This window comes from Pseudophryne corroboree, chromosome 4 (assembly GCF_028390025.1).
Source record: "Pseudophryne corroboree isolate aPseCor3 chromosome 4, aPseCor3.hap2, whole genome shotgun sequence".
In the NCBI taxonomy this organism is placed as follows: Eukaryota; Metazoa; Chordata; class Amphibia; order Anura; family Myobatrachidae; genus Pseudophryne; species Pseudophryne corroboree.
In genome coordinates, this window is record NC_086447.1 from 321452969 (window position 1) to 321472354 (window position 19386).

General features: G+C 41.9%; 1 protein-coding gene across 6 annotated transcripts in view; it reads left to right on the forward strand.

The window, feature by feature from the left end:
- Positions 1 to 19386, forward strand: part of ATP11B (ATPase phospholipid transporting 11B (putative)) — a 264318-nt gene that overhangs the window by 215643 nt on the left and 29289 nt on the right. For all 6 annotated transcript variants that reach the window (XM_063916334.1, XM_063916335.1, XM_063916336.1 and 3 more), the window contains exons 22-28: positions 64 to 209; positions 986 to 1045; positions 1527 to 1654; positions 5019 to 5157; positions 16279 to 16344; positions 16572 to 16675; positions 18428 to 18593. In XM_063916334.1, coding sequence (XP_063772404.1) covers positions 64 to 209; positions 986 to 1045; positions 1527 to 1654; positions 5019 to 5157; positions 16279 to 16344; positions 16572 to 16675; positions 18428 to 18593 — 809 coding nt within the window. The remainder of the gene's footprint in view (positions 1 to 63; positions 210 to 985; positions 1046 to 1526; positions 1655 to 5018; positions 5158 to 16278; positions 16345 to 16571; positions 16676 to 18427; positions 18594 to 19386) is intronic.

Here is a 19386-nt window from a genome sequence, read left to right on the forward strand (position 1 = left end):
AAGCTTTTATTCATCTAATGTTGTTTACTCTAATATGTGTATTTCCCTCTGGTATTTTTTTAGGAATCATGGGAAAAGAAGGGAGACAAGCTGTGCGGAACAGCGACTATGCAATTGCGAGGTTTAAATTCCTCTCAAAACTGCTTTTGGTGCATGGTCACTATTACTACATTAGAATAGCTACTCTTGTACAGTACTTTTTTTATAAGGTATGTCCATAGTCTCTCTTTTTTTTAATTGGCTTGATTTTAGAATTTTAGTACAATAAGTAGCAAATTAAAACCATAATCGTGTAGCCAATAGGAGATAGTATGTGTAATTTAAACAAATGACTATATCCAACAGTTATCAAAAAGTCTACTATAGAGGTAATGAAAAATGAATAAGAATTCTGCATCATTTATTGGCTTCTGTCACTTAAGGCTGAGTGTCCCCTAAAGCTGCCAGCATAGGGCAAGGGTACTTGTGTAATGGGAAGACTTACGGATAAAATTCTTGTTTTGTGTCCTTATTGAACATCGCTATTTAGCTAGTCCTGAGGAAGGGTGATGGATAAGAAGGAAGGATAAACCTTCCTATCTTAATGCCAGTTTTGCAGCTGTTGGCCGGGTGATGCCATAGCAATAGACATGCTCATGTTAAAGCTAGAAAATATGTAATTAGCTGAGGATCTACAGTAGGCAGAATTGCAAGAGAGTGCTTGAGAAACTCTATTAATTCCATTAACCTGCATAATGAGGCACATAAACAGTGCAGTTTTACTGACCAAATCCAAAAAATTGCATGTAGTTGAAACAGTATACAGTATGGTTGTCCTTTTTTACTATAGAAAACTGTATAGTGTACATATCCCTATATAACAATGGATTTGTAGTTTCTCTCCACAATGCACGGTAGAATCTTCTAGAACTGTTTAAAATTACATTTCTGCTTTATTTTATAGCATTCCAGTTATTAATATTGTCTGTTTTTGTTTCTTTTCCAGAATGTGTGTTTTATCACACCACAATTTTTGTATCAATTCATTTGTTTATTTTCACAACAGGTAAGTTTGCCATGACCGCTTTAAAGTCTGTCTATTCAATTACTGTAATTATCACACACTTGCCACTTTACTACTGTTGAGTGTTTAGTTAAGCTGGACACTTTACCACTTTTCCGGTCTCTGTGCAGCATCTACTGGAGAATATTCACCTGTGATAGTTTATCCAATCTCTATTGTCTTGTATAATCAGTCTGCCTACAGTTACCTGATTTTGTATGGAAAAAACAAGTTCATGGTAATTTTGGTGTTATGTCATTTGGGAGGTCTCTTAGAAGTTACAGGTAAATTGCAGCCACAGCAAATACATCGGACTTGCAATCTTGAAAGATGAAATTGCTTGTTATTCACAACTGTGTTCTCATGTCATGTTTTAAATGTATGTAGCAAGTACAGTCTGCTGCTGATAATGCTTCAATACTGCTGAAATCTAGATACAAGATATTTGTCACTGAAACAGGATCCTGTTCTGTTTGTTTTTCAGACACTGTATGACAGTGTGTACCTGACTTTGTACAATATTTGTTTCACTTCCTTGCCTGTCCTGATGTACAGTCTGTTTGAGCAACATGTGCATCCACACATGTTACACACCAAACCTAGTCTCTATAGGTGAGTATTATGTTCTTTGTAAAGAATAATTACTTTCATTTGCTTTCCCAGTTTTATGTTACAGATGCATCCTCATACATCTATCCTCAATATGCCATGTAGCTCAAAATGCCTGGCGTGAGTGAGCTACCAAGTCCCGTTCAACTCTTAACGCCAGGTGTCTTTTTATTTTTGCCAAAAATGTGTCTAAGTCGCAACAAAATGCGGCTAGGGCGCACAAAAAGACTGCGGATTAATTTGCTATATGACACTTTTATATTATGTGCGACTGAGTCTGTATAAGGAGCAGAATAGAACTTGTATTGGGGAAAAATTGTAGCACTTCATATACAGATTCAGAATTATTCACACACAGAATATACAAGTCTCGTATGTATGAAATGTATGCGCCCTAGTCGCATTTCGTTGTGACTAAGACGCATTTTTGCAAAAAGGCACCTGACGCTAGAACATTCTTACATGACCTGGTGTACAAAGAGAGGCTTTTAGGTGTGACTGCAGCAAAGATATATGAGGACACATCTGTATATGCAGACTTGTTACTGGCCAATGTTGGGCCTTTTTTCTCTAGTGTATGACTTGTCAAATCTGTCACATCACACTGAAAGCAAAAGCAACATTGGCATTTTTAATAACACAGAGAGGCCACATGTAATATATGTACTTAAAAATGCAGTGCATATTTAAAAAAGGTTTGTACATATTACTACATTTATAAGACCAATAAGAGAACAAAAGCTATGGCACTTTTCTGTTTGCAGAAATGTAGAATTGTTCACATGAATACTTCTGTAGATGCTGGTAGCAGGGCATGTTTATTTGTGTGCATGGATTTGTGTGAAGGTTAAGAGTCCTAAAGAAGAAAACTCCAAAAGGAGTTGCCATCCCTGTCCACATGCATTATAATATCTGAAAATCCAAAGGTTTCCCAAAAGCCCAAAATTGTCTTAAACAAATAGTATTAAGCAAAAAATGGCTGACATGTTATGATCAACTAAATGTGTTTCTTAAAAGGAATACACAAAGAATATAAGCGATTCCAAGATACTATACAAGTCCTGATACTATTACCCTCTCCTCAGAGTCCGCTGTCTCTGTGACTCTTCTTCATTCCCCACTTTTAGGCTCTCTCTCAAACTTCCTGTTTCCAATTTTGGCACATTGCAAGAATCCGGTTCTTCCTTACCTCCTACGCCGCCAAAAGTATCATACACGCTCACATAATTTCCTGCTTAGGCTACTGTAACCTACTCATCTCTGGCCTCCATCTGACTTCACTCTCCCCACGTCATCTGATAACGCACTGCTATTTTCCTCCACCATATACTTTTCAGTTCAACCCCCACCTTTTAACCCTTTCCCATTAGTATGTAAGCTGTTATGGGCAGGGTACGCCACCAGGGGCAGATTGCCCATAGGACTCACCGGGAAGATACCTGGTAGGCCGACCTGTCTGTGGGGCCTGTTATGTGTGTTGTCATGTGGCCCTAAAACCCGCATGACTGGCAGCCCACCACACTCAGTACACACTGCTTTGTCCCTATTCATTATGTTGTTCCATCTCTCAAGTACAGCAACTCTGCCACCCAGTGATACTGCCATGGCTACACAGTGTGTTATACAGTACCTCTTGTGCTGCCCATGTTGAGCCACTTCTATAAAAGTTTACAGGGCCACTTTCAGTTCCCAGTCTGCCCCTGTACGCCACCCTCTTGTCCCGCCTTTGCACTATCCATGACACCAGTGTTTTACTTCCTTGTCTCTCTCCTCACCTTCAGTGACTTTCATGGTTTGATCGTCCATACATTGGGAACAGGATCATAGAGGGAAACCAAATTGATTCCCACCCACAAGTTGCCATTGTATTCTCGTGCTAGCATCAGCTTCCTGCTCTACCCTTGCCGCTGGTGTGTGGCCTACTCAGTCCATCTGAAAATCCAAAGGCTACAGATGTGTCCTCATACATCTTTGCTGCAGTCACACCAAACAGCCCCTCTTTACACGCAAGGTTGTGTGAGAATCTTCTAGCGTTGGGCATCATTTTTGCTTCCTCTTTTGGCAAAAAAAAAAGATGCCTGGCGGTAGCAGAGTTGCACAGGACCTGGTGGCTCACTCACGTCAGGCATCTCTCGCTGCATGGAGTATTGAGGCTGGATGTATGAAAACGCATCTGTACCTACAGTAAAACCTAAAGTGTCTTAAAAGACAAATAGTATTAAGCAAACAATGGCTGATATGTTATGATCAACCAAATGTTTTATAAAAGGAATACACAAAGAATATAAGCGATTCCAAGATACTATACATGTCATGACACTATCACACTGTCATCTGTCCTCCAAGTCCGCTGCCTCTGTGATACCGTTGTCTTCATGCCCCTATCTTTACTGTGATGTTTGCCACTTATACTATTACTATTATCAGTTGCTGGCTTTATGTTTACTCTGTTAAATTTAAAGTTAATACTTATGATAATGTGTTCACACGTTTGTGTGTTTGCATAATTGAAGGAGCTGATTGGGACTTTATCTCCATTCACTTTCCCTCTAAGGCTTAGTACATAGGCCCCTAAATCTTTCATTTCTATGTATTATGTGGTTTTGATAGTTTGTTCTTTTTAGGTTTGTTTTCTCTTAAGGATCAATACATTTTACATAGTATATTATAGTGCCAGTATAGTTTGTTTTCCATAATAACAAAAAGAACAAGTAAACAACTAAAAAGCAACCACCATATCTGTCTAAGCAGAACGTTGTAGGAAACAGTCCCAAATATTAAATAGCAGATGATACAATTAGGAGGAGTCCTTTAATGTGCTGATGGTTTCTTACTGCACTGATGTACAAATTAGACCATGCACGCTTAAATACATAGTACTGCTCTCTCTTTTTTTTTTTTTTTTCTACTAGCAGATAACACTGGCCTAGTTTTGGAGGACTATTTTTGTTATTTATGAAAACCGTTGTACATACTGTATCAATTTACATATAAATATGTAGACAAGGAGTGTGGGATAAAGGTTATAAGTATTGTAAAGACTTTGCCAATGTAGCAGACTGACTGTCTGTTTCTGTCAGCCATAATTGTTTTCCTTCCACAGAGGTTTTTGAAAATAACTTAATGATTTGTAGGAAGATATAGGTAGCAAAGAAAAAAAAACTGCTTAAAAAGGTCAAAAAAATAAAAGTTAACCTGCATTTAAATAAATAACATTTGTAGGATGGTTGCTTTAACTTTATTCTATATATAAGGAAATAAATTGTAATCTACCTCTGTAAACATAGGGAAACGTTATAGTATAGCTCAATGAGTGTGTTTTTGAGAATTGATTTTGTTCTCTTCAAAATTTGATATGTTTCCACAGAGACATTAGTAAAAATGCATTACTTGGTTTTAAGCCATTTCTTTACTGGACCCTTCTGGGCTTTAGTCACGCCTTTATCTTCTTTTTTGGATCATATTATTTAATGGGTGAAGATACATCTCTTCTTGGAAATGGGCAGGTATGTAAAATGTCCCCTTATACTTGGAAAACTTAGTATAGCCTCAGAGTAATTCAAGAGCTGGAGGAAACCACTGTATTTAATGTCCATTTTAACATTTACGAAATCACATAATATGCCATGGTATTTGCTATTAACATTTAGTTAATATTAACTTCTACTTACTGTATGTACTGTACAGATGGGTCCATGGTTATCTTAACTAGTTTGCTGCGCCTAGGCACAACATGGTTTATTAACATAAACACTTCATCTATTGTTCTCAGCTGCAATACAATACATAGAACAATACAGTAGGGGATTAAGTCATTACAGCAGGGGATTAAGTCCGACTGCCCAGTCTCAGTTAATCCTATTAAAGGTCAAGATAAATATGGACCCATCTGTATGTACTTCTTTATTAAACTGTATACATGTGCTTTGCTTTACTTCTAAGAAGTTTAATGTTCTTTCTTCCCCAGAGATTTTTAGTTTCCGCCTTCCGTTTTGTAGACCAGTTTTCTCATACATGAATTATTAAGTAATACTGGTAGTTCTGGCAGATTTAGTTTTAGTTCATTCTACATTTACACTATTAGGCATCAGTTATAAGCTGTGAATGGTGCATATAACCATATATTCACCTTTCTGTGTCCTTAGAGTGCATTTAGAACATTTAAGTAATGTTTCAAGCTTATGAGTATGCTTGGCATGTTACATTCTGCTTCGCTGGAAAACCTTGTAAAACTTTTTATACTGCAAGTTCATATTTTATGCTGAAGGCTAGCTATGTAAATTTAGTAATGACTGTATGTAGCTACTAGAAATGTATACTGCATGGATTAAGTATGTGACACCAGCTTGTACCAGCTCTTGCATGTTCTGCATCTATGAAAATCATTGTCCATATGTTTAGTATGTAGTCTGCTTGGCTAAATATGAAGATCCTGGAAGTGCTGTGTTTTATAGTGGTTCCTTCAGTTAGCATAATATGAAAGATAATGGGGAATACGCTTCATCACAACTTATGTGATATCACTGGCAAATAATTGTATCATTGCCAGGGCCAATGAGACAGCCATGAGACCCAGGTATTGAGGGGGGCTTGATCAAATTGGGGAGGTGTATCCACGCCCCTTCCAGAAAGAAAAAAAAAGTTAGATACTAGCCTGACACTGGCGCCCCTGGTAATTGCTTTAGAGTTCTTAAAATGTCCATCTGGCAATGTCTTTATATTGAATCAGCAATTCTTCAGAAATGTGTATTTGTTTTTATGGTATTTTGTTGCACATAGTGATCCCCTCTGTTATATGTTCATCTCTGTGCTGTGCTCTTGCTTTATTTCTTTGCTCTACTTTTCTTTTTCCTCCTTTCCACGCTCTGCATGCCATCAGATATTGAAGCCTAACAGGCGCCTGGTAAGAGTATTCCGATGGACAGTAGCAGTGTAGTCTAGTGGTGACAATGTTGCTAACCACAGCTTCCCACTTCACTGTTGACTGTCATGTTAGTAGTTACAGATGTGTCCACTTATAGCTAGCCTCCCTGCATGTTAATCATGCCATGCCGTAGAGTGACTTGGTAGCGCTGAGCATCTTTCAAAATGCGTCTTAATCCCAAAACTGTATCATTTTGTATGCAGATACTGCAGCAGTCACACAGAATATAGGTATGCCCAATATCATTTTAATCAGCAGAGTCTGCTTATGCGTCCTACTCGCACATCAATGAGAAAAAGGTGCATTTTTGTATAAAAAAAAAAAAAAGATGTCCGACGCTACCAGAGTTGCACGGGTCCTGTCCGCTCACTCACATCAGGCATCTCCCGCTGCGTGGCGTATTGAGGCAAGATGTAAGAGGACACATCTGTAGCACTAGTTATAATAAATTTGGTGGGACCTATCTTGCCCACAGGTGTGACCGTTTTTCAGGTAAGTTAAATTGTAATTGTATGAAGGGAGGGAATTCCACAGAGCAGCTTGTGTAGCCCAAGTCTTGAGCTGGGAATGCGGACAATAAATGAGTAAGGATGAAAGGCGCAGATCTTAGGCAGTTCAAATGCTAAATACTTTGAGATAAGAAAATATATCTATGGCGTACGTTGATATGTTAGTATAGGTATGAGATATTACTTTTAGTAAGATATAGGTAGTCGATGTTAGGACTACAGAGCAGATCCGTAGTAGAAGAACATGTGTAAAGATATTAAGTTTATCTGCTGCTTTCTAAATAAATAATGCAGAGGTAACAGTGTAGAAAGGAATTGCAATAGTGCATATAGGAGGGTCTGTGTGCGTAAATTAAAGTTTTTGCAGTGTCTTATATTGGGGATTTGTGTGTTTTCTGGAGATGTCTTTGTTATGGGTGCAACTGGATTTGTATGTAGAAAGAATGTGCAGAACAAAAGTCGATTCTCAATTTCAGATAAGCCTAGTCAACAAACTTGAGGAGGTAGTTTGTAATGTTGTCAACAAACCTAAATACTTCAGGTAGGTAGCTTCTGGAATTCTGTAGGATTTGTAATCTCGTTATTGAAAGTACGAGTTTGAGGGAGTATGAGGGCATCCAATGGGAAATGGCAGACAGTAACACAGGCCAGCACAGACGGTGGTTCTGATTCAGGTTTGTAAGCAAAGCAAAAAAGTGCTCAACTGGGATAAACCATGTTATACTGCAGGTGAGGCAGATGTAATGTGCAAAGAGACTTAGGAGTATTTTCACCAAAGTGCAGGTTTTTAGAAGTGTAGATGTTGCCCATAGCTACCAATCACGTGCTAGCTATAATCTTGTAGAAGGTGCTAGATAAATGATAAGTAGAATCTGATTGATTGGTTGCTTTGGGCAACATCTCCACTTCTAAAAACCAGCACTTTAGTAAATATACCCCTAAGATTTGGGTGGGGTGCATTCAAACTGAAATCTAAATTGCAGTGTAAAAATAAAGCTGTCTGACTTTTGTTTGGTACATGCAAAAGCAGCCATTATTCATCCTAAACAAAACCAATATAGCACACCCAAATTTAACGCTCTCTGCACATGTTACATATGCCCCACCTGCAGTGCAGCATGGATTTGCCCAGTTGTGTGCTTTTTTGCTCAGCTTACAAACCTGAATCAGCCCAGTGAGCGACCCAGATAGACTAGAAGACACTGAACATTTCTTTATCAAAATCAAATAAGCTAGTAGTAACTTTATGGAAAGGTAACAAAGCACAACTCAATCTTTGAACTACTACTTCACCAACCTGCACTTTCCAATAATTATAGGATGTGATTAATTAGTGGTGTGTGTGTGTTTGTTTTTTGTTTTTTTTTTTAAATAAACTTTTTATTGAAATAGTATAAAACAATACCAAAGGATCTCAAACAGAACATATAGTACAAATAAAACAATAGTACAAATCCAAAATGTAAAACAACAAAAATAATAAGGAAAGATGGGGGGAGGTGGAAGTCAGAGGTAAAACACATTATGACATAAATACTGAAAAAACAACACAAATCCATTGTAAAGGTCATAGATGACTATTCTGTTTAATTCTTTCAGTATAGATTTGTTGTCTGATCTTGGCTATTGCACTGTGCTGTACTCAGTCACCCTTAATGATATGCAAGTGGTTTTTGCAAATATATTTAGAAAATAGGTGAGTTTACTGTAAGGTGATAAAATGAAAACACAAGTGGTGATAGATTGTTATCTCTCTACTTCATATGTATTGTGAGATGTTATAAACTCTATAGAAACACAAATCTGAACTGTAGTCTCCAGTGGCCTGACCTCTGTCACGTTGAAAGGCTTGTTAATTATTGACTTTGTTATTTAGGTCACAGCCAGGTAAGACTGGAATTATTCAGGTTGGTCCAGTGGTCGTACCCAGACATAATTTGATGTTTTTATTATTTGATTATTTCTCTGACGTCCTAGTGGATGCTGGGAACTCCGTAAGGACCATGGGGAATAGACGGGCTCCGCAGGAGACTGGGCACTCTATAAGAAAGATTTGGTACTATCTGGTGTGCACTGGCTCCTCCCTCTATGCCCCTCCTCCAGACCTCAGTTAGATTTCTGTGCCCGGCCGAGCTGGATGCACACTAGGGGCTCTCCTGAGCTCCTAGAAAAAAAGTATATGTTAGGTTTTTTATTTTACAGTGAGACCTGCTGGCAACAGGCTCACTGCAACGAGGGACTAAGGGGAGAAGAAGCGAACCTACCTGCTTGCAGCTAGCTTGGGCTTCTTAGGCTACTGGACACCATTAGCTCCAGAGGGATCGACCGCAGGACCCGTCCTTGGTGTTCGTTCCCGGAGCCGCGCCGCCATCCCCTTTACAGAGCCAGAAGCATGAAGATGGTCCGGAAAATCGGCGGCAGAAGACTTCAGTCTTCACCAAGGTAGCGCACAGCACTGCAGCTGTGCTCCATTGCTCCTCATACACACTTCACACTCCGGTCACTGAGGGTGCAGGGCGCTGGGGAAGGGCGCCCTGAGCAGCAATAAAAACACCTTGGCTGGCAAAATAACCACAATATATAGCCCCAGAGGCTATATATGTGGTAATTACCCCTGCCAGAATCCATAAAAAAAGCAGGAGAAAAGTCAGCCGAAAAAGGGGCGGAGCCATCTCCCTCATCACACTGGCGCCATTTCTCCTTCACAGTTCCGCTGGAAGGAAGCTCCCTGGCTCTCCCCTGCAGTCTACACTACAGAAAGGGTAAAAAAGAGAGGGGGGGGCACTAAATTTAGGCGCAGTATAACTTATAGCAGCTATAAGGGGACATAATTCAGTTAGTCCCTGCATTATATAGCGCTCTGGTGTGTGCTGGCATACTCTCTCTCTGTCTCCCCAAAGGGCTTTTGTGGGGTCCTGTCTCCTGTAAGAGCATTCCCTGTGTGTGTGCGGTGTGTCGGTACGGCTGTGTCGACATGTTTGATGAGGAGGCTTATGTGGAGGCAGAGCAGATGCCTATAAATGTGATGTCACCCCCTGCGGGGCAGACACCGGAGTGGATGGACTTATGGAAGGAATTACGTGCAAGTGTCGACTCCTTACATAAAAAATTTGACGACATGCCAAACGTGGGACAGCCGGCTTCTCAGCTCGTGCCTGCCCAGACAACTCAAAGGCCATCAGGGGCTCTGAAGCGCCCACTACCTCAGATGGCAGACACAGATGTCGACACGGATACTGATACCAGTGTCGACGACGATGAGTCAAATTTAATGTCCACTAGGGCCATTCGTTGCATGATTGAGGCAATGAAAGAGGTATTACACATTTCTGATATAAACCCAGGTACCTCAAAAAAGGGTATTATGTTTGGGGAGAAAAAACTACCAATAGTTTTTCCCCCATCTGAAGAATTAAATGAAGTGTGTGAAGAAGCGTGGGCTTTCCCCGATAAAAAATTGGTGATTTCAAAAAAATTACTAATGGCGTTCCCTTTCTCGCCAGAGGATAGGTCACGTTGGGAAACTCCCCCTAGGGTGGATAAAGCGCTCACACGTTTGTCAAAAAAGGTGGCACTACCGTCTCCGGATACGGCCGCCCTAAAGGAACCTGCTGATAGAAAGCAGGAGGCTATCCTGAAGTCTATATATACACACACTGGTGTTATACTGAGACCAGCTATTGCTTCAGCGTGGATGTGCAGTGCTGCTGCTGCTTGGTCAGATTCCCTGTCGGAAAATATTGACACCCTAGACAGGGACACTATATTGCTAACCGTAGAGCATATAAAAGACTCAGTCTTATACATGAGAGATGCACAGAGGGAGATCTGCCGGCTGGCATCTAGAATAAGTGCATTGTCCATTTCTGCTAGGAGAGGCTTATGGACTCGGCAGTGGACAGGGGATGCAGATTTAAAAAGGCACATGGAAGTTTTGCCTTATAAGGGTGAGGAGTTATTCGGGGATGGTCTCTCAGACCTTGTTTCCACAGCAACAGCTGGGAAGTCAGCATTTTTGCCCCATGTCCCCTCACAGCCTAAGAAAGCGCCGTATTATCAGGTACAGTCCTTTCGACCCCAGAAAAACAGGCGGGGAAAAGGCGGTTCCTTTCTGTCTAGAGGCAGAGGAAGGGGAAAAAAGCTGCAACAAACAGCAGGTTCCCAGGATCAAAAGTCCTCCCCCGCTTCTTCCAAACCTGCCGCATGACGGTGGGGCTCCACAGGCGGAGCCAGGTATGGTGGGGGGCCGCCTCAAAAATTTCAGCGATCAGTGGGTTCGCTCACGGGTGGATCCCTGGATCCTTCAAGTAGTATCTCAGGGGTACAAGCTGGAATTCGAGGCGTCTCCCCCCCGCCGTTTCCTCAAATCGGCCTTACCGACAACTCCCTCGGGCAGGGAGGCTGTGCTAGAGGCAATTCACAAGCTGTATTCCCAGCAGGTGATAGTCAAGGTACCCCTACTTCAACAAGGACGGGGTTACTATTCCACACTGTTTGTGGTACCGAAACCGGACGGTTCGGTGAGACCCATTTTAAATTTGAAATCCTTGAACACATACATAAAAAGATTCAAGTTCAAGATGGAATCGCTCAGGGTGGTTATTGCAAGCCTGGACGAGGGGGATTACATGGTATCCCTGGACATCAAGGATGCTTACCTGCATGTCCCCATTTACCTTCCTCACCAGGAGTACCTCAGATTTGTGGTACAGGATTGCCATTACCAATTCCAGACACTGCCGTTTGGACTGTCCACGGCACCGAGGGTGTTTACCAAGGTAATGGCAGATATGATGATACTCCTTCGAAAAAAGGGAGTTTTAATTATCCTGTACTTGGACGATCTCCTAATAAAGGCGAGGTCCAAGGAGCAGTTGCTGGTCGGAGTAGCACTATCTCGGGAAGTGCTACAACAGCATGGCTGGATTGTAAACATTCCAAAGTCACAGCTGGTTCCTTCCACACGCCTACTGTTCCTGGGGATGATTCTAGACACAGAACAGAAAAAAGTGTTTCTCCCGCAGGAGAAAGCCAAGGAGCTGTCATCTCTAGTCAGAGACCTCCTGAAACCAAAATGGGTATCGGTGCATCACTGCACACGAGTCCTGGGAAAAATGGTGGCTTCATACGAAGCAATTCCATTCGGCAGGTTCCATGCAAGGACCTTCCAGTGGGACCTCTTGGACAAGTGGTCGGGATCGCATCTTCAGATGCATCGACTGATAACCCTGTCTCCAAGGACCAGGGTGTCTCTACTGTGGTGGTTGCAGAGTGCTCATCTTCTAGAGGGCCGCAGATTCGGCATACAGGACTGGGTCCTGGTGACCACGGATGCCAGCCTTCGAGGCTGGGGGGCAGTCACACAGGGAAGAAATTTCCAGGGACTTTGGTCAAGTCAGGAGTCGTCCCTACACATAAATATTCTGGAACTAAGGGCCATTTACAATGCCCTAAGTCAGGCAAGGCCCCTGCTTCAAAACCAGCCGGTACTGATCCAATCAGACAACATCACGGCAGTCGCCCATGTAAACCGACAGGGCGGCACAAGAAGCAGGATGGCGATGGCAGAAGCCACAAGGATTCTCCGATGGGCGGAAAATCCCGTACTAGCACTGTCAGCAGTGTTCATTCCGGGAGTGGACAACTGGGAAGCAGACTTCCTCAGCAGACACGACCTACACCCGGGAGAGTGGGGACTTCATCCAGAAGTCTTCCAACTGTTGGTAAACCGTTGGGAAAGGCCACAGGTGGACATGATGGCGTCCCGCCTCAACAAAAAGCTAAAGAGATATTGCGCCAGGTCAAGGGACCCTCAGGCGATAGCTGTGGACGCTCTAGTGACACCGTGGGTGTACCAGTCGGTTTATGTGTTCCCTCCTCTGCCTCTCATACCAAAGGTACTGAGAATAATAAGAAGGCGAGGAGTAAGAACGATACTCGTGGTTCCGGATTGGCCAAGAAGAGCTTGGTACCCAGAACTTCAAGAAATGATATCAGAGGACCCATGGCCTCTACCGCTCAGACAGGATCTGCTACAGCAGGGGCCCTGTCTGTTCCAAGACTTACCGTGGCTGCGTTTGACGGCATGGCGGTTGAATTCCGGATCCTAAAGGAAAAGGGCATTCCGGAGGAAGTCATTCCTACGCTGATAAAAGCCAGGAAAGAAGTAACCGCAAACCATTGTCACCGTATTTGGCGGAAATATGTTGCGTGGTGTGAGGCCAGGAAGGCCCCTACAGAGGAATTTCAGCTGGGTCGATTTCTGCACTTCCTACAGTCGCGAGTGACTATGGGCCTAAAATTGGGTTCCATTAAGGTCCAGATTTCGGCTCTGTCGATTTTCTTCCAGAAAGAACTGGCTTCACTGCCTGAAGTTCAGACTTTTGTAAAGGGAGTGCTTCATATTCAGCCCCCTTTTGTGCCTCCTGTGGCACCTTGGGATCTCAATGTGGTGTTGAGTTTCCTGAAATCACATTGGTTTGAGCCACTTAAAACTGTGGATTTGAAATATCTCACGTGGAAAGTGGTCATGTTATTGGCCTTGGCTTCGGCCAGGCGGGTGTCAGAATTGGCGGCTTTGTCATGTAAAAGCCCTTATCTGATTTTCCATATGGATAGGGCAGAATTGAGGACTCGTCCCCAGTTTCTCCCTAAGGTGGTATCAGCTTTTCACTTGAACCAACCTATTGTAGTCGATGGTAATTAGTAATATCTATTAGTAGACTTATGAATCACTCAAAAAGCACTAAAAAGGCAATATAATTTAAAAATGAATTTTTATTGACCTAACACAGAATAAAATAGGACCCTAATCACTAGGTCTTCTCTATTCTTAAAATTTAAAGTGATCCTAATACCGGTATACAAGAACAATCACATACAACAAAAAACATGAAAAACATAAAACACACAGTGATGCGCTAAATAGCGATTTATTCACTGTACAAATTCCTCAGGTATGTGTAGGTATACAAGGCTGATTTTTATACCACAGTCAATGTTCATATAGAGAGTGCATCCAATAGATGGAACATCAGTGATACGCTAAATAGCGATTTAATCACTAAATAGATGTTTGTATTCCTTTAGGTAAAATTATGTCTCAGTCACTACTCATATATGGAGTCGATCCAACAGAGATTCTGGTAAATACCAGCCAACCTGTATAGGATGCATCCTGAGGAAGCCTGCTAGTCAGGCGAAACTAGTAGATTGTGGAGCCATCTCGTCTGCCGGCAGACACCCGTTCTACTGACTTCCTGATACTTTGAAGTAAGTGCTGCTAAATATCCTGAACATACTCAGAAGTGAAGATCCCCACCTTCATATTTTAGTCCTTATTCAGAAAGGACTCTATACAGGTTGGCTGGTATTTACCAGAATCTCTGTTGGATCGTCTCCATATATGAGTAGTGACTGAGACATCATTTTACCTAAAGGAATACAAACATCTATTTAGTGATTAAATCGCTATTTAGCGTATCACTGATGTTCCATCTATTGGATGCACTCTCTATATGAACATTGACTGTGGTATAAAAATCAGCCTTGTATACCTACACATACCTGAGGAATTTGTACAGTGAATAAATCGCTATTTAGCGCATCACTGTGTGTGTTATGTTTTTATGTTTTTCATGTTTTTTGTTGTATGTGATTGTTCTTGTATACCGGTATTAGGATCACTTTAAATTTTAAGAATAGAGAAGACCTAGTGATTAGGGTCCTATTTTATTCTGTGTTAGGTCAATAAAAATTCATTTTTAAATTATATTGCCTTTTTAGTGCTTTTTGAGTGATTCATAAGTCTACTAATAGATATTACTAATTACCATCGACTCTAAATCTGATTATTTTAGCGCTGGGAGACGTTTCTTTTCTTTTATTAGCATCTTTGTGGGGATAGTGGAAATCCTCATTGTTTGCTCCCTAGCAGCTTGAATTGATCAGGATAGCACGACAGCGCAGTCCTCTACTCTCTGTATTTACAACCTATTGTAGTGCCTGCGGCTACTAGGGACTTGGAAGATTCCAAGTTACTGGACGTGGTCAGGGCCTTGAAAATTTATGTTGCCAGGACGGCGGGAGTCAGGAAAACTGACTCGCTTTTTATCCTGTATGCACCCAACAAAATAGGTGCTCCTGCTTCTAAGCAGACTATTGCTCGCTGGATTTGTAGCACAATTCAGCTGGCGCATTCTGCGGCTGGATTGCCGCATCCTAAATCAGTAAAAGCCCATTCCACATGGAAGGTGGGCTCATCTTGGGCGGCTGCCCGAGGGGTCTCGGCTTTACAACTTTGCCGAGCTGCTACTTGGTCAGGGGCAAACACGTTTGCAAAATTCTACAAATTTGATACCCTGGCTGAGGAGGACCTTGAGTTCTCTCATTCGGTGCTGCAGAGTCATCCGCACTCTCCCGCCCGTTTGGGAGCTTTGGTATAATCCCCATGGTCCTTACGGAGTTCCCAGCATCCACTAGGACGTCAGAGAAAATAAGATTTTACGTCACCGGTAAATCTATTTCTCGTAGTCCGTAGTGGATGCTGGGTGCCCATCCCAAGTGCGGATTGTCTGCAATACTTGTATATAGTTATTGCCTAACTTAAAGGGTTATTGTTGAGCCATCTGTTGAGAGGCTCAGTTATATTTCATACTGTTAACTGGGTATAGTATCACGAGTTATACGGTGTGATTGGTGTGGCTGGTATGAGTCTTACCCGGGATTCAAAATCCTTCCTTATTGTGTCAGCTCTTCCGGGCACAGTATCCTAACTGAGGTCTGGAGGAGGGGCATAGAGGGAGGAGCCAGTGCACACCAGATAGTACCAAATCTTTCTTATAGAGTGCCCAGTCTCCTGCGGAGCCCGTCTATTCCCCATGGTCCTTACGGAGTTCCCAGCATCCACTACGGACTACGAGAAATAGATTTACCGGTGAGTAAAATCTTATTTTATCACTTAAAACATTGACAATACTTAGAGCTAGCTCATTGTTCTGCTAGAAGGACAGGTGGCGCATGGCAAAAGAAACATTAACCACAAATTTACAAAAAGCCCACACAACCTGCAGCCTGCCTGTGCTCTTCAGAAGTATTTTTAGGACCTGATGTTGTGAACTCTTCACAGAGGCTTACTTTTGCACACATACTCTTCTGTGTTAGTAATGTAATACTGTATCATGCCTTTTCTCTAGATGTTTGGGAACTGGACGTTTGGGACGCTTGTGTTTACTGTTCTGGTTTTAACAGTTACGTTGAAGGTAGGTTCTTTTTTTCTTGAAAATTTTAGTGACCTCCGAGTCCAAAGTCAGGTGTCACAGCTTTAAATGCCAAGCTCCTCCACCATCATGTTTCACTGCATGTGTTCAGCTTTATCAAGGTGATCCATTTTCCAGCAAATCTATCCTACACGTCTAATTTGATATAGTTTAGAATTCTCAAATTTGTTTATAAAATCAGTAAAAGAAATAATTACTTCTTGTTTCAGATGGCTCTTGAAACACAGTTCTGGACGTGGATACATCACTTTGTTACCTGGGGTTCCATTGCATTTTATTTTATATTTTCACTGTTTTATGGTGGAATCATCTGGTAAGACCATATCTGTAATGCAATATGATTCTCAGCATACATTAGTCTGTGTGTTTATCACAGCAGTAGTCTATATTGTAGTGGCGTTTGTAAGTGCCACTGTAGAGAGAATATACATTTAAATATACATCTAGTGTGTAAATTGCTGCTTTCCATTACAGCTGATTGATGGGCGTTCTTAAACGTCATAGTTTTCCAAACCCCACCCCCCACCCCTTTAAAGAAAAAATTCTAATTCTATCTCCAGAAGACAGTGGCATTTCTGCAGGAGTCTTCATAACTATTTTGAGTATATCACAAAAACAAAATCTGCATGTAAAATTAAAGCATTCAATTGTACTTTGTTTTTCAGAGATGCCTTGTCTAAGCTTTTGGGAGATGCTATGGTTTGGGGAGGCCCACTAAAGTGCGGTTGCACCTGCACCCATTGTTGCAAAGTGCCGATTTGTGGTACTTTGCGCATGCGTGAACGGGGGCTGTGGCACAGGACGCAGTGCGGCACCAGACTGTCAGTAATTTATAGTCTTCTGCCATCTGGTGGTGGGGAGGGGATAGCATCTGCCTCTATTTGTGAAAACGACGTGCCGCTGCTGTTTGGTGGGTGGAAAGAGGCCTTGGATCTCCATCTTAGGATATAGAGTTCCTATCCTCTGCGATGGGCAACTTGCGCTGCACTATGGGTGCTGCAAGCTGTCTGATGGTGGGTGAAAGATCCGATTTTAGGACGCAGCTTGGATCAGTACTACATGCAGCAAGAGGTGTGTGCTTGTAATTGACTTCTCCTGCTACATCACCGTACAGCGTTATCACTGCTGCTTCCAGAGAAGCAGCAGTGATAGCAACTCCAACCACATCTGAGTGACCACCTCTGTGCAAACGAAGACATGTCTCCAAAGTCCTGCCACATTGCAACCACCTCCCTTTTTATAAAAAAATGTATTAAATTAATTAGCGAGTGCCACACAGCAATGAACAACCCTTAAAATATACAATGAATCCCTTTACAATAATCTTGATCCATAATATTAAATCACATTCTTACACAGCTCTACAAAACCATAGAGACTAAGGCAGAGGTTCTCAAATGCAGTCCTCCAAGCTCCCCAGTGGTCCAGGTTTTAAGTTTATCCATGCTTGGCTACAGGTGACTTAAATAGCACCTCAGTCAATTTGATTTAACCATCTGTGCTGAGCTATGGCTATACCTAAAACCTGGACCATTGGGGTGCATTGAGGAACGCATTTGATAACCTCTGGACTAAGGCATCTGCTGTGCACATGGTAAAGCATGACCTGTCTACACCAAACCCTCCCAAACAGATGGGGAAATCATTTGTGCCCAAGGTTTCCCAAACTCTATTATCCAGGTACCCTAACAGTCTAGGTTTTAAAGATATTTGTGCTTGAGCACAGATGGATAATTAACTGAGATACTAATTAAGCTTAGGCATGCATATACTTAGAACCTGGACTGTAGGGTGCTTCGCGTATGGTGTTTGGGGAGCATTGGTATAGAGGTTTAGTACCTGCGCCTCTACCTTTCTGCACATAGATAATGCCCTATGTGGGCAACGTTCTCCCACCTGTGCTGTGCTATCCATGTTCAGGTATGCCGTATTGGTGGGTTTTCCTTATTAACATGTATAACTCTTGTGTAAATATAGCTTATGTTTTGCTGCGTTAAATGAAATGTTACCTAGCAGCTTTTCTCAATTTTGTTTAAGTGGTAATAAGACTTTTCTTCCCATACAGGCCGTTTTTGCATACACAGGACATGTACTTTGTGTTTGTGCAGCTGCTTTCCAGTGGATCTGCATGGTTTGCTGTTATCATCATCATCACAACTTGTCTTTTTCTTGATGTCATGAAGAAAGTGGTATACAGACACCTATATCCTACAAATACAGAGAAGGCACAGGTATCCAGAACTGTACATGGCCATCACACAGTCTTTGCAGAGAGATTATACTAGTGGGTTTTGCATACATGGATACAACTAATGGGCCCTACACACTGGTCGATCCGCCGCCGAGCTGCCCGGCGGCGGATACGGCCGACGAGCGACCTGGCGGCGGGGGGGCAGTGAAGTTTCTTCACTCCCCCCGTCACCCGGCTGCATTGAAGTGCAGGCAAATATGGACGAGATCGTCCATATTGGCCTGCATGCACAGCCGACGGGGGACCAGCGATGAACGAGCGCGGGGCCGCGCATCGTTCATCGCTGGAGCCTCCACACTGAAAGATATGAACGAGTTCTCGTTCATTTATGAACGAGATCGTTCATATCTTTCAAACAAATCGGCCAGTGTGTAGGGCCTATAATAGTCTAATTAGAAGACTAGTTTCAAAGCAAACTCCAATATTGTAATGTCTACAGTATTCAATATAACATTTTCTGCCCACTAAACATAAAATAATAGTTTTAATAACATAGAGACAGTTGTGATTGTTTGACCTACTGTCAGGTAAAAAGCCATAAACACAGTCCAAGAACTATTTCTGGTTACAAGAGAATTGCACTTGTGTATACAGTATTAAGTGTCCTTAAAAGAAGGTGATTGTTTTACGTTCCCTTTGTAAATGCCTGCCTTCACTTTTGTTACAGGTGGACTATATTTTTTTATGGTTCATTATGTGTTTAGAAATTGCACTATACATGTAAACATGATATTGCAATAAAAGGGTGTTTATTTATCTTGCTATAACTATTG